The 13,830-nt window shown below is 33.3% G+C and overlaps 3 protein-coding genes across 3 annotated transcripts; all 3 read left to right on the forward strand.

The window, feature by feature from the left end:
• Nucleotides 1–1,433: 1,433 nt before the first annotated feature.
• Nucleotides 1,434–4,089, forward strand: LOC125192066 (glutamate decarboxylase-like). The gene is made up of 5 exons (XM_048089521.1): nucleotides 1,434–1,771; nucleotides 1,843–2,043; nucleotides 2,139–2,607; nucleotides 3,031–3,083; nucleotides 3,461–4,089. The coding sequence occupies exons 1-5, from the start codon at nucleotides 1,481–1,483 to the stop codon at nucleotides 3,926–3,928; spliced, it is 1,482 nt and encodes a 493-aa protein (XP_047945478.1). The 5' UTR covers nucleotides 1,434–1,480; the 3' UTR covers nucleotides 3,929–4,089.
• Nucleotides 4,090–5,990: 1,901 nt separating this feature from the next.
• Nucleotides 5,991–6,887, forward strand: LOC125195145 (metalloendoproteinase 2-MMP-like). Its single transcript, XM_048093338.1, has one exon. The coding sequence runs from the start codon at nucleotides 5,991–5,993 to the stop codon at nucleotides 6,885–6,887; it is 897 nt and encodes a 298-aa protein (XP_047949295.1).
• A 3,429-nt stretch (nucleotides 6,888–10,316) lies between these two features.
• Nucleotides 10,317–13,613, forward strand: LOC125195146 (metalloendoproteinase 2-MMP-like). Its single transcript, XM_048093339.1, has 2 exons — nucleotides 10,317–10,633; nucleotides 12,782–13,613. The coding sequence occupies exons 1-2, from the start codon at nucleotides 10,317–10,319 to the stop codon at nucleotides 13,611–13,613; spliced, it is 1,149 nt and encodes a 382-aa protein (XP_047949296.1).
• The last annotated feature ends 217 nt before the right edge of the window (nucleotides 13,614–13,830 follow it).

Consider the following 13,830-nt stretch of genomic DNA (forward strand, 5'->3'; position numbering starts at 1 on the left):
ATATATTAACTAATATACTTGAAGTGTCACACGCCTAGACGTTGATAGCAACAACCTTCTATCGTCGAACTAGCTCTTATGTATCATTTGATGCACTATAATATATAACAGATTATTAATCATAAATTAATTTTATAATATGGGTCTAAAATTTGTTGTGGTTTATCATAATATTTAAATATATCAATTTATATAGTAGTCATATAATTAAAGGATATGTTATAACTTACATGTTGGGTTCCACATGTTATCATCATACCATCTCTATTATGATATTATTACGCACTATGAAAATAATTATAAAAGTAATATTAAAATAATACAGTAAATGAAATATTGAAAATATTGTGATTTATAATATAGTAATACTAATAATTTTTCATGATCTTATCAATTTATGGAGCAAGTGCTATACATTTGAATGTTGTATTACTATTATATGTGTCGAGTCCAACAATGTTTCATCATTGAATGACCCATATTATAATGTTAATAATTTTAGATAGAATAATCAACCAATATGTATAATATTATTTTCAAAATTAAAAGTTAGAAATTAATGATAAAATATCAATGGTTTCAAAAATAATATGAGAGAATTTCCTAACAAAAGAGTGTTTTCCTAATTTATACTTTGTAAAAAAAAGCAATTTATTTATCTTTATATCATTGTGATAGTTTAAATAAAATGAATAAAAAATTATTCCATTATTATTCCATTAAAATACTATGGATGATTATTCTCTCTAAAATTTTATCTTTTAATAAGGGTCTTGGTACATATTGTACAACAATACAAATGAAAAATGAAAAATTATAAATAAGGTCAAATTAGTCACAAAAATATGTAATTAATGATGCTATCTAATCAAAATAAATTAATATTATCCTTTTTAAAATTTGAAGAGCATTTTGTGTATACAATTTTTGCAAATTTATCTTTACTCAAAATAAAAATAATAATATTAATTTTTAACGGGTTACCCGACCCGACCTGCATCCGACCCGATTTTTTCGTGTTCTTAGTGGGTCGATCCAATAATGACCCGCATCCAATAAGACTTGATCCAAACCCAATAATTTCGTGTGGATTCGTGTCGGATTATCGTGTCGTGTCAAAAATTGCCAGCCCTACCTATAGAGTATAATAGAGTAACGTGTACGTGGATCCCCTTGCCTCCCCTTGCTGCGTTTCAAGAGTTATGCAATGCACCCCCGCTGTCTTTTCCCACACATTTCTCTTCCATTTAACTGTACAATTAGAAGACTTAATTAATTAGATACATGAAGGGCATCCTCGAGAAAAGAGAATGAATAAATAAAATATATTGATGGGAAAATGACGAGTGGCGAGTTTGAATGGCACGTTACAGAAGTAGCTTGCTACATGGCCTTCTCACAGCGCTTTGACATATGATATTAATATATGTGCGTGTGCGTGTGTGTGGGATTGCCGAATCATCCATCATTTGCGATCATCATGGTATTGAGCAAGACCGCAGGCGACGCCGACGAGAATCTCCGGTGCACCTTTGCTTCGAGATATGCGTGCAGTTCCCTTCCCCGGTTGAAGATTCCAGAAGGGTCGATGCCCAAGGAGGCTGCCTATCAGATTGTGAAGGATGAGTTAATGCTGGACGGCAACCCTCGCCTCAACTTGGCCTCTTTTGTCACCACTTGGATGGAACCCGAGTGCGATCAGCTCATCATGGCCGCCATCAACAAGAACTATGTCGACATGGATGAGTATCCTGTCACCACCGAGCTTCAGGTTTCATCATCATCACTCATCTTGTGTCCACAGATTAATCAATTACTTAATTAATTAATTGTTCATTGCAGAATCGGTGTGTGAATATCATAGCACATCTGTTCCACGCCCCGGTCGGCGACGACGGAACAGCCCTTGGTGTTGGCACTGTGGGCTCATCAGAAGCTATAATGCTTGCTGGCCTTGCCTTCAAGAGAAAATGGCAAGCCAAAATGAAGCTGATGGGCAAACCCTTTACTAACCCCAACATCGTCACCGGAGCTAATGTCCAGGTATTTCTTACTCGGTTTTATACAATTTGATTGATTACAAGGATAATGCAGAGCTACTCTGTTTATATAGTCCAATTAAAGGTGTGTGGTGTCAGGTTTGCTGGGAAAAGTTTGGTAGGTACTTTGATGTTGAGCTTAAAGAGGTAAAGCTTAGAGAGGGTTACTACACGATGGATGCGGGTGAGGCTGTGGAGCTTGTGGACGAGAACACCATCTGCGTTGCAGCCATTCTAGGATCCACTCTCACTGGAGAATTCGAGGATGTGAAGCTGCTAAACGAGCTCCTGACGAAGAAGAACGAGGAGACGGGGTGGGACACCCCCATCCACGTTGATGCTGCCAGCGGAGGCTTTGTTGCCCCCTTTGTTTATCCCGACCTTGAATGGGACTTCCGTTTACCTCTGGTGAAGAGCATCAATGTGAGTGGCCACAAATACGGCCTTGTTTATGCCGGTGTTGGCTGGGTTGTCTGGAGGAGCCACCATGACTTGCCAGACGACCTTGTTTTCCATATCAACTACCTTGGTTCTGATCAACCTACTTTCACCTTGAACTTCTCCAAAGGTCACCACCTTTCACTGCTCTAATATTGCCTCTCTTTCGATAGAAATTTTATCCTAAAATCAATTGGTGATATAGTGAGCCATTAGACTTGGACTTATATAGTTTCAATTGTATCTTGCACCAATGTTTGATATTGTTATACTCCCTCCGTCCCAAAGAAATGAGCCATTTGGGTTGACACGAGCTTTAATGTATAATTGGTAAAGTAAGAGAGAATGATAAAAAGTAGTTGAAATTGTATAGTAGATTATGGGGCCTATAAATGGTAAACTAAAAGAGAGTGAGAAAAAGATTGTCATAAATGGATATGGACTATTTTTATGGGACGGATGAAAAATGAAATATAGCTTATTTCTACGGGACGGAGGGAGTATTTGTTTTCTTTCCTTTGCTATCACCTTCCACTCATTTTTTTTATTGCAGGTTCTAGCCAGATCATTGCCCAGTACTATCAATTCATAAGACTTGGTTTTGAGGTACATTTCCTTAGATTTCGTCAATTCTTCTCCATTATTATTTGTTAGTTCTTGATACTCCCTCTGTTCCGCCGTAAGCTAAACATTAAGAAAATGAAGTTAAGAGAAGAAGTGGAGAGAATAAAGTTGAGAATAAGGTAAATATCAGTGTTTATTTTGCCAAAAAAAGAAATGACCCACTTTAGGTGTGACGTCCGTAAAAGGATTACAAGTCGCTTATGGTGGGATGGAGGGAGGATAATTTTCCATATTAGGACACCTAATTCTTAGGTCTGCTTTTCGAATTTGAAGAATGTCATGACCTTAAAAAGAAACAGTCACAATTCAACATATATAGTAAGTACTATATGTATTCCATCTAACTGTTTTGTGGGTAGGGCTACAAAAGCATAATGGAGAACTGCATGCAAAACGCAAAGATCCTAAAAGAAGGGATCGCCAAGACCGGGCGTTTCGACATCGTCTCTAAAGATGTCGGAGTGCCGGTCGTGGCCTTCTCCCTCAAGGACAGCACCAACTATACAGTTTTCCAGATATCTGAATCTCTGAGGAGGTTCGGATGGATTGTCCCGGCGTACACCATGCCTCCCAATGCAGAGCACGTTGCAGTGCTCCGCATTGTAGTGCGAGAAGACTTCAGCCATACACTGGCGGAGAGGCTCATCTCAGACATGGAGAAAGTAGTGAAGGAGTTCGATGCGATGCCGCCTCGTGCTGCTGTAAAAGAAGCTCATGTCACTGCCGATGACGGTAAGAGGTCGGAGAAGAGCGTCCTCGAGGTTCAGAGGGATGTGTTCAGCTACTGGAGGAGGATCTCGGACAAGAAGAGCAGCGGTGTCTGCTAGAATTTCACACACATGATTCTGTGTGATCTTGTTACGATAATGCTTATGTTAAGGTTTGTTGTTGTTGTTGTATAATATGGTGGTTGTATGTGCGTAACTGCGTGCAATATCTGTTTTAAAACCATCTAACTATTAAAGATATCTCGAACTCAATTATTGTAGTCTGTGGATTTACAAAATAAAGTATAAGTAGGTTATATCATTTCTGATATAGTTTACTGATAAAAATATGCACTAGAAATGCAACTTAAATGAAATAGTTTCATCTCGACGAAAAAGTGCGACTTAGTGGCATGGCCGAGTGAAGTTGGGGAAAGTGTACTCGGCCAGGTGAAATGTTATGGAGATGACAATGTTAGCACTATCTATCTGGATGACATTTCGCCTTAAACTTCATTTTCTTTCTTCCTAACTTAAACTCTTGACTTAAGCACAAGAGATATATCCAAATGAGTCTAGAGCTTGAATCCAATGAAGAAAATCCGTCTCAGAAAATTTGTCACACTTCTTTTTTTACACTCGTTTTGCAAAAAATAATACTCTCTATTTCTAAAAATTTGTCACTTATTTCCATTTTCGTCCGTCCCTAAAAATTTATCACCTTTTATTTTTACCATTTTTAGTAATGGATCCACATTCCACTAACTCATTCCAACTCATATTTTATTAAAATATAAAAGTAGGACCCACATGCCACTAACTTTTTCAACCACTTTCTAATACATTTCTTAAAACCCTTTCGGTTTAAATGTTGACAAATTATAAGAGACGGAGAGAGTAATAAATCGTTAAAGTGGAGATAGCGTAAAGTAAAAAGTGAATAATGGTAATTAAAGTGGAGAGAGAGTAAAACAAGATAGAGAATAATGTAAGTAAGACTCTATTCTTGATAATGTAATTTAAAAGGTTGAATCATAATCAAAATTAAATTTAGCTACAAAATATTTTGATAATTAAATTTATGATTAAAATTTTTATAATAAATAAATTTACTAATATTATACTAGTATTTTTTTATTTTGATTGTTTATTTTCTAATAATTTAAGAGAAAGAAATGAAAAGAGGATTTGACTAAAAGTGATTGAAAGTGAAATGAAAAATATCATTTAAGGCACTCAAATTATAAGAAAATATCAAATCTAATACTAGAAAGAGATATTGAAAATATCATATCCAGTACCTAGTTATCACATTTTTATGAATGGATGAAATTGCCCTCTTGCTAAAAAATTGATTTGGAAGGTATTTTCACCCAAAAATCACCATAAATAGTGAAAAAGTGGAATGAGATTAATAGAACATGTAACCGAATACCATTTAGAGAATATTCTAACCAAGACTCCAGATGTAGGATTGACTAAAGTGAAAAACTGAGCCTTTTAAAGTCGGACGGAGAGAGTACTATTAATATAGATTCGTCTAATTTTTATTAATGAAAAGAGAAGAAAATATAGCAATATCAATTAAAAAAGTTTAATATGTCACGGTCTCAAAAGTCAAAATGTTTCTTTAGAGTTGAGAGGAAAAAAAAGTGTTCTCTTCGTTCCGTCATAGGTGAGTTATTTCCATATATAGTAATAATAAACCCTTTTTCTCACTTTTACTTTACTCGCTCTACTTTATTCACTTTCTATCTTATTTACTCTATTTTTTTTTTCTCTCTCTTACTTTTTTATCTATGTATTTGACATACTAAATATCTCATTTTTAAATTTCGTGCCAAAAAGTTTCACCTCAGTTATAAGGGAATGGAGGGAGTACTACCATATGTTCAGTTTCAATAAAAGAATAAATAAATTGAAATCAATATATATTATAATATTTACACGTGAAAACAATAAAAAATCATTTAATATTTATTTAAATCTATATTTTATCTATATTATGATGTATTAATTTAAAAATCTTTTCATGATTATTCATTTAAGATAGTATATTACATTGCATGTTGATGTGAGCGTGACTTGCGGGATATAATACCTATAAATATGTTCGCACAAGATATAATATCTATCAAAAAAACAAAAGTGATTAGAGTGCTTAGATAGTCCTTCGCTTGTCATGGCCCTTAACCTTGTTAACATCCTCCTAATTTTCACTCTAATTGTTTCAATTGGCTATGCTAGTTATATACACCCCTCTGCTTTTGATTTCATAAAAAACTTAGAAGGTTGTGGCAAGGGAAACACCACCCAAGGGCTCTACAAGCTCAAAACCTATCTCAAAAGATTTGGCTATATTCAACATCTCCCTGAAACCGAAGCCAACAACGATGATATCTTCGACGACATCCTAGAGTCAGCAGTCAAAACCTATCAAGCCAACTACAAACTCAACCCCACGGGAATAATAGATGCGCCCACAATATCAAGAATGACTGCACCGCGATGTGGGGTCCCTGACATCATCAATGGCGTGAACCACATGCAACATGGTTCGAGTAATTCAAGCATGATCCACACAACGTCCCACTACTCCCTCTTCACTGGGACTAAGTGGGAGCCATCTAACCGGCATTTTACCTACAAGTTCTTGGGAGACTTCCCCGAAACAGCTAAACTCCCAGCTGCACTAGCCTTCAAAAGATGGGCCTCGGTCACACAATTCACTTTCTCGGAAGTTGGGGGCGCTGAACTTTCTGACCTAACCTTAGAATTTGTTCGAGGTGACCATGGCGATGGTGCCCCGTTCGACGGGGAAGGTGGATTACTAGCCCATGCATACTACCCTACGGATGGAAGGCTACATTACGATTTGGATGACAAGTGGTTTTATCTATTCATAAATAAAAAAGCTTTTGACCTTTGGTCTATTTCTCTTCACGAAATAGGGCACCTTCTTGGCTTGCAACATTCCACATTTAAGACAGCAATTATGTATCCAACATTTAGTCGTGGAGAGACTAAAGATTTGGATCAAGATGATATTCAGGGAATTAAGGCTTTATATAATCTCTAGATTACATTTAATTATTTGTCTTTCTTTCAATTGTACTCTATAAAAAGTTTGTTTTCAAAAACCTTTTGTATTTATTTTATTCTAAAAATGTGACAGTAAAAATATGAAAAGATTAGAGATTATAGTTTAATTTTTATAAGAGCAATTATTTTTTAAAAATAAATTAATAAAATATTATTTATCTTATTTTAGTTTCTATTAACATGAGGTATTTGTGTATAGTTTGTATATATACTTTAATTGATAATTTGATACCCATTCCATCCCACAAATATAGGGACTTTGTGGACGACACAAGATTTAATGCAAAATTGGTAAAGTAGTAGAGATGTAGAAAGAAAAAATGATTGAAGTTTTGTTAATAGAGAATAAGTTCCACCTTATAAAAAAAAAGACTTGCTAAAAATAGAAATGTGCTATTTTTGTTGGACGAACCAAAATGGAGGAAGAAGACTATTTTTATGTGCCTGAATTTGTTATTATTGGGCGTTTTTGACCAAACATGTGATTTTTGGAACGTTGGATGCTCAGAAGGTGAGTATGACATTTTCTGGATACCCCCTCCGTCCGCCATTAAAAGTCCCGGTTTACCATTTAGTCTGTCCGCTACTAGAAGTCCCAGTTCAGTTTTACTATAAATGATAGATACACACCACTTTCCATTAACTCATTGCACTCACATTCTATTATAAAATTAATATATAAAAATGGGTCTCATATTCCACTATCTTTTCTCACTCACTTTCATCTATATTTCTTAAAATCCGTACCAAACTCAAATGAGACTTCTAATGACGGACGGAGGGAATACTATTTTATAGTTCACTCATTATAAAATGACTATAAGAAAAACTGTAAATTATAAAAATGACTACAATAATATCTACTGAATTTCTGAGTACCGTTATTCAACAAATTGATTATCATTAAGTCAATTTCATTTTATTCTCTACATCTGGAATAAAAAAATAATGAAATGGAATTAAAACTAATATAATATTAAAAATAAGTTAAAGCAAAAAAATTTATTTGCGTCGAACTATTATATGATTAAATAATTCTAAAAGCTACAGAGTATAAATGCAATTACCTATATATGTACTTAATTTCTACTATAAGTACCCTTCATGTTAATTAAGAAAGAAATAGTAACAATTAATATTTCCCTAATATAAAAATACTCATCATTAAAGGTAAATTAAAATACTAAAAAATTCATATATCCGCTTTTGGATATTTAATGGAAAAAAACATGATAAGGAAAATAGTATTAAAGGAAAATAACACAAAAGAAAAATGATAAATAAAAAATATTAAATCATTTTGGCTATAATATTTTCTCATGTAGTTCACAGTTCAATTATAAAAATGGTTTATTATTTTAATTTATTGTTTATATATTACATTGTTTCATCGTAACAACATTGATGATATATATTGCATATAATTTGGAATAAAGCAAAATTGACTAAAATCTGTTTTCCCCCCTACGCGAATTGCTTTTGTTCCTATACATTAGTGTGTGACCTTTTGGTCTCAAACAATATGTTTTAGTATAAACTTAACTTTTTTCCGTTAAAACTAGCAGTCAAACATGTTTGACCAACTTATTGATTTAATTATAATCTAATTAATTTAATATTAAAACTTATAAATATTTTTCACTTAAAATAAAAATTGATTAAATTTATAGAAAATTTACTTAAATACTTATGAATTTGATTCATATATATTCTCTATGTAATAAACACTAAAATTTTGTGCAAAAAAAAGGGGAGCTTTTCATTAGTCGTATTAAACGGAGTATTTTACTAAAATTACAAATTTTTAAAGTTATTTTTGTGACGATTTGTGGAAAGAAAAATTTCCCTTTTAACTTTTATTCTAAGTAAATTTCCTTTTAATTTAATCAAATTTTATTTTAAGGAAAAAATTATTTTATAAATTATAATATTTCTATTAAATTAGTTAAGTTAATTAGATTATAATTAAATCATTAAGTTGGTCAAACACGTTTGACTGTTAGTTTATATGTTTGGACAAATGGGATCAAAATATTACACACGCTTAATGTATAAGACCAAAAAGTTTTTTTAGGACAAATATTGGGGACCAAATTTGGACTTCAGTAATTTATACCTATAAATACGCACGTTCGTAGTCATGCAAACATACAATCTAAAAAACAAGAGTACCTACGTAGATGATCCTTCCCTAGTCATGGCCCTTAAGCTTGTTAGCATCCTCCTAATTTTCATACTATATGTTTCATTTGTCTATGCTAGTCACACTCCTCTGCTTTTGATTTCATAAAAAATCTAGAAGGTTGTGGAAGGGAAACACCACCCAAGGGATCTACAAGCTCAAAGCCTATCTCAAAAGATTCGGCTATATTCAACACCTCTCTGAAACTGAAGCAAACAACGATGTCTTTGACGACATTCTAGAGTCAGCCGTCAAAACCTATCAGGCAAACTTCAAAATCAAGCCCACAGGAATAATAGACGCGGCCACGGTATCAAGAATGACTGCGCCACGATGTGGGGTCCCTGACATCATCAACGGCGTGAACCGCATGCAACATCGTTCGAGTAATTCGAGTATGATCTGTTGGAATATATGCCGGTCAATGGACTTTGACCAATTATAATTTCAACGAGACATTTAATTTTTGTGAAATTAAATGATGTAGCGTCGATCTACGTTCGGAGTAGATGACCGTGGTATATTCATTTTCTCAAATCCGATTCCCGGTGAGTGAGAAATAATGGATTAAAGTTGTGCAAAATTGCAAACTTAATGAGCTATGAGAGAAGTTTAGGGAATAATTAAGAGAGTTAATTATCCCACATTGGAAGTTACAACCTTATTTTAGACCACCACCATTTCCACGTCAGCGAGCCAAGACACCTCGTCATGATCGAATCTAGAAGTTTCTAGATTCAACTCTCAGCTCTGTAACGCCTCGTAACCGAAGACCGTTACGGTCTAGCATTGATGACAACCATCAAGGCTGTGTTGACCCCTGCAGTGGACTGAGCCTATAAATAGGCTAGTCATTCTAGCATTCTATACACCAGAAACTAGATAGCACTCCGCATCATACACTCTCTCCTCTCTTCTGCATTGTTTTTTCTGTCAAAAGCTCTGCCCTCTCCTCCATCCAGTTCGCCGGAGCTCTGCTGATAGCGGTGCTGCTTCATCAGAGACGTAGCCATTTTATATTTGGGGACGAAACGCCAATCCGAAGAGCACTAACGGGGCGTATCTCGTCTTGCGGAAAGAGGACTCCTCGACTCGGCTAAACACTTTCACGGTTTACTTGTTTCGAATTTTTCTTGTAATCGTGTTTCAGTTTTTCCATTTGTATTTCTTCTTGGGTTGTATTACGCCCGGCTAGTTTTATATCTTGTAATTCCAGAAACCAACATGATCCACGCAGTGTCCCACTACTCCCTCTATACTGACGTAAAGTGGGAGCCATCTAACCGACATTTGACCTACAAGTTCTTGGGAGACTTCCCTGAAACAGCTAAACTCCCAGCTGAACTTGCCTTCAAAAAGTGGGCCTCGGTCACAAAATTCACTTTCTCGGAAGTTGGGGGTGCCAAACTCTCTGACCTAACCCTAGAGTTTGTCCGAGAGGACCATGGCGATGGTTACCCGTTCGATGGCGAAGGTGAAGTCCTAGCCCATGCATACTACCCTACGGATGGAAGGCTACATTACGATCTGGATAACAAGTGGTTCTATCTTTTCAAATAATAAGGCTTATGACCTTTGGTCTATTTCTCTTCATGAAATAGGGCACCTTCTTGGCTTGGATCATTCCACAGTTGAGGCAGCAATTATGTATCCATCATTTAGTGTTGGATCAAGATGATATTCAGGGAATTAAGGCTTTATATAATCTCTAGATCATTCACATCCAATAATTTTATTATTAGGCAATTTTAAAATTATAAATTATAAAAATGACTATATACTTAGTATATAGGACTAATAGGAGTACATAATTTCTTAGTAATCTCATCCAACTAATTGACGGTAATTACATCGATTTTCTGTGTACTCTACATCTTGACTTAAAAGATTATGAAACAAAAAGTAATACTAGTATAAATATAAAAAATAGATTAAAATGATAACAATTATTCACATTCAACTTTAATATTTAATAGTTCTAATAATCTAAATTATAAAAACGGTTACATGTATATATAGTTTATTTTAATAAATAAAGATAAATTTGATACTATGTAATAAGTAAGAAATAATTAAACCATTAAAATCATTCACATCTAATGATTTCTTAGTACTATCATCCAACCAATGAATGATCATTAAGTCGATAGACTTGTGTACTCTATATCTTGACTTAAAAATCATAAAACAAATTTATTTTTTGTGTAATTATAAAAAGTGAAACAATAGTAGTCATTCATATCTAACTATTTTATTATTGATTAATTCTAAAAAGTACTACATGTATATATATTTACTTTTTTATTATCACCCAACTAATTGATAATCATTAAATCAATTTTTTTTCTACACATCACTCAAAAACATGCAATATAAATAAATTCGATAAGTACTACTAAAATAAATACATTAAAGCGATAATACTCAGTCACATCCAATAATTTTATTATTAAATTATTTTTAATATTGTAAATTATTAAATGATCACAAGAAAAATTTAAATTATAAAATGACTACAAGAATATGTACTTAATTTCTGAGTATCTTTATTCAACAAATTGATTACCATTAAGTCGGTTTCCTTTTGTTCTCTACATCTGTAATAAAAAATCATGGAATAAAATTGAAATTGATATAATATTAAAAAATAAGTTAAAAAGAAGTTTATTTGCATCGAACTATTTTGTGATTAAATAATTCTAAAAATTATAAATTATAAATGCAACTACCTATGTATGTGCTTTAATTCTACTATAAATACCTTTCATATTAAATAAGAAATAAATAATAATTAATATTTCCTTAATATAAAATACTCATAATTAAAAGTAAATTAAAATAAAAAATATTCATATATCTGCTTTTGGATATTTAATGACAAAAGGAACAAGCTAAGGAAACTAGTATTAAAGGAAAATAACACAAAAAAGATAATGCAAAAAATGTTAAATCATTATGGCTATAACATTTTTTCATGTAGTTCACAATTCAATAATAAAAATGCATTACTACTAATTTAATTTATTTTTTTGTATATATTAAATTATTTCATTGTAACTACATTAATGATATATATCGAATAATAATTTGGAATAAAAATTAACAAAAATAAAATAAAAAACAAGTTATGAAAAAAAGAGTACAAACTAAAATAAAAACTAGATACTAAACTATTAAATGATCAAATATTAATTTCTTTTAAAAAATATATAGTACTTTATTAGATTATAGTAGTAATTATTCATAATTACATATAGTAATTTAATTATGTAGTGTGTTAATTGATACTTCATAATCTAAATCAATGATATTTTCCTAAATAATAAAGTAAATAATATCCAACATTTAATTAATCATAAAATTATATCCTAAAAATAGAATTAAATTAAAGGTTATTTTATATAAACAATTTTTGTTAATTTATCTTTTTCATCATTTAAAGATCTTTTCACTTCCATTTAAGATGGAGTATTTATAAGTGGCAAATAATAAAAGAACTTATGCAAGCGTGTCCTGTGGCAAATAATAAACAAATTTATACCTATAAATACGCACGTTCGTAATCGTACAAATAAACAATAAAAAACAAAATTGATTAAAGTGTGTACATAGTCCTTCCATTTCATGGCACTTAAGCTTGTTAGCATCCTCCTAATTTTCATACTAAATGTTTCAATTGGCTATGCTAGTTACATAAACCCCTCTGCTTTTGATTTCATAAAAAATCTAGAAGGTTGTGGCAAGGGAAACACCACCCAAGGGCTCTACAAGCTCAAAGCCTATCTCAAAAGATTTGGCTATATTCAACATCTCTCCGAAATTGAAGCAAACAACAATGTCTTTGACGACATCCTAGAGTCAGCAGTCAAAACCTATCAGGAAAACTACAACCTCAACCCCACAGGAATACTAGACGCGGCCACAGTATCAAGAATGACTGCACCGCGATGTGGGGTCCCTGACATCATCAATGGCGTGAACCACATGCAACATCATTCGGGTTTGGGTTCGAGTATGATCCACGCAGTGTCCCATTACTCCCTCTTTAACGGAAAGAAGTGGGAGCCATCTAACCGGAATTTGACCTACAAGTTCGCGGGAGACTTTCCCGATACAGCTATAGTCCCTGCTGAAGTTGCCTTCAAAAAGTGGGCGTCTGTCACAAAATTCACTTTCTCGAAAGTTGGGGCCGCCGAACGCTCTGACCTAACCCTAGAGTTTGTCCGAGGTGACCATGGCGATCGGTTCCCGTTTGATGGCGAAGGGGGAGTCCTAGCCCATGCGTACTACCCTACAGATGGAAGGCTACATTACGATCTCGATGAAAAGTGGTTTTATCTATTCATAAATAAAAATGCTTTTGACCTTTTAAGTATTTCTCTTCATGAAATAGGGCACCTTCTTGGCTTGCAACACTCCAAAGTTGAGGCAGCAATTATGTGTCCAACATTTAAACATGGAGAGACTAAAGATTTGGATCAAGATGATATTCAAGGAATTAAGGCTTTATATAAACTCTAGATCAGATTACTATTCATTTGTACAACAATTGTGTTCGATCGTGTGTACTTCAAACTCATTTTCATTTCCTTGTGGATATTATGAATAGAAAAAGATCTGATTCAGTGCAAAACACAAAAAATTGGTTTTTGATAGGTGAATTTGATTTGAAGTAAAAAATTTGATTAAATTTCTCACACAATTAATTACCAATTGTCATATATTTGACTCGTTTCGA

This window comes from Salvia hispanica, chromosome 6 (assembly GCF_023119035.1).
Source record: "Salvia hispanica cultivar TCC Black 2014 chromosome 6, UniMelb_Shisp_WGS_1.0, whole genome shotgun sequence".
Taxonomy (NCBI): Eukaryota; Viridiplantae; Streptophyta; class Magnoliopsida; order Lamiales; family Lamiaceae; genus Salvia; species Salvia hispanica.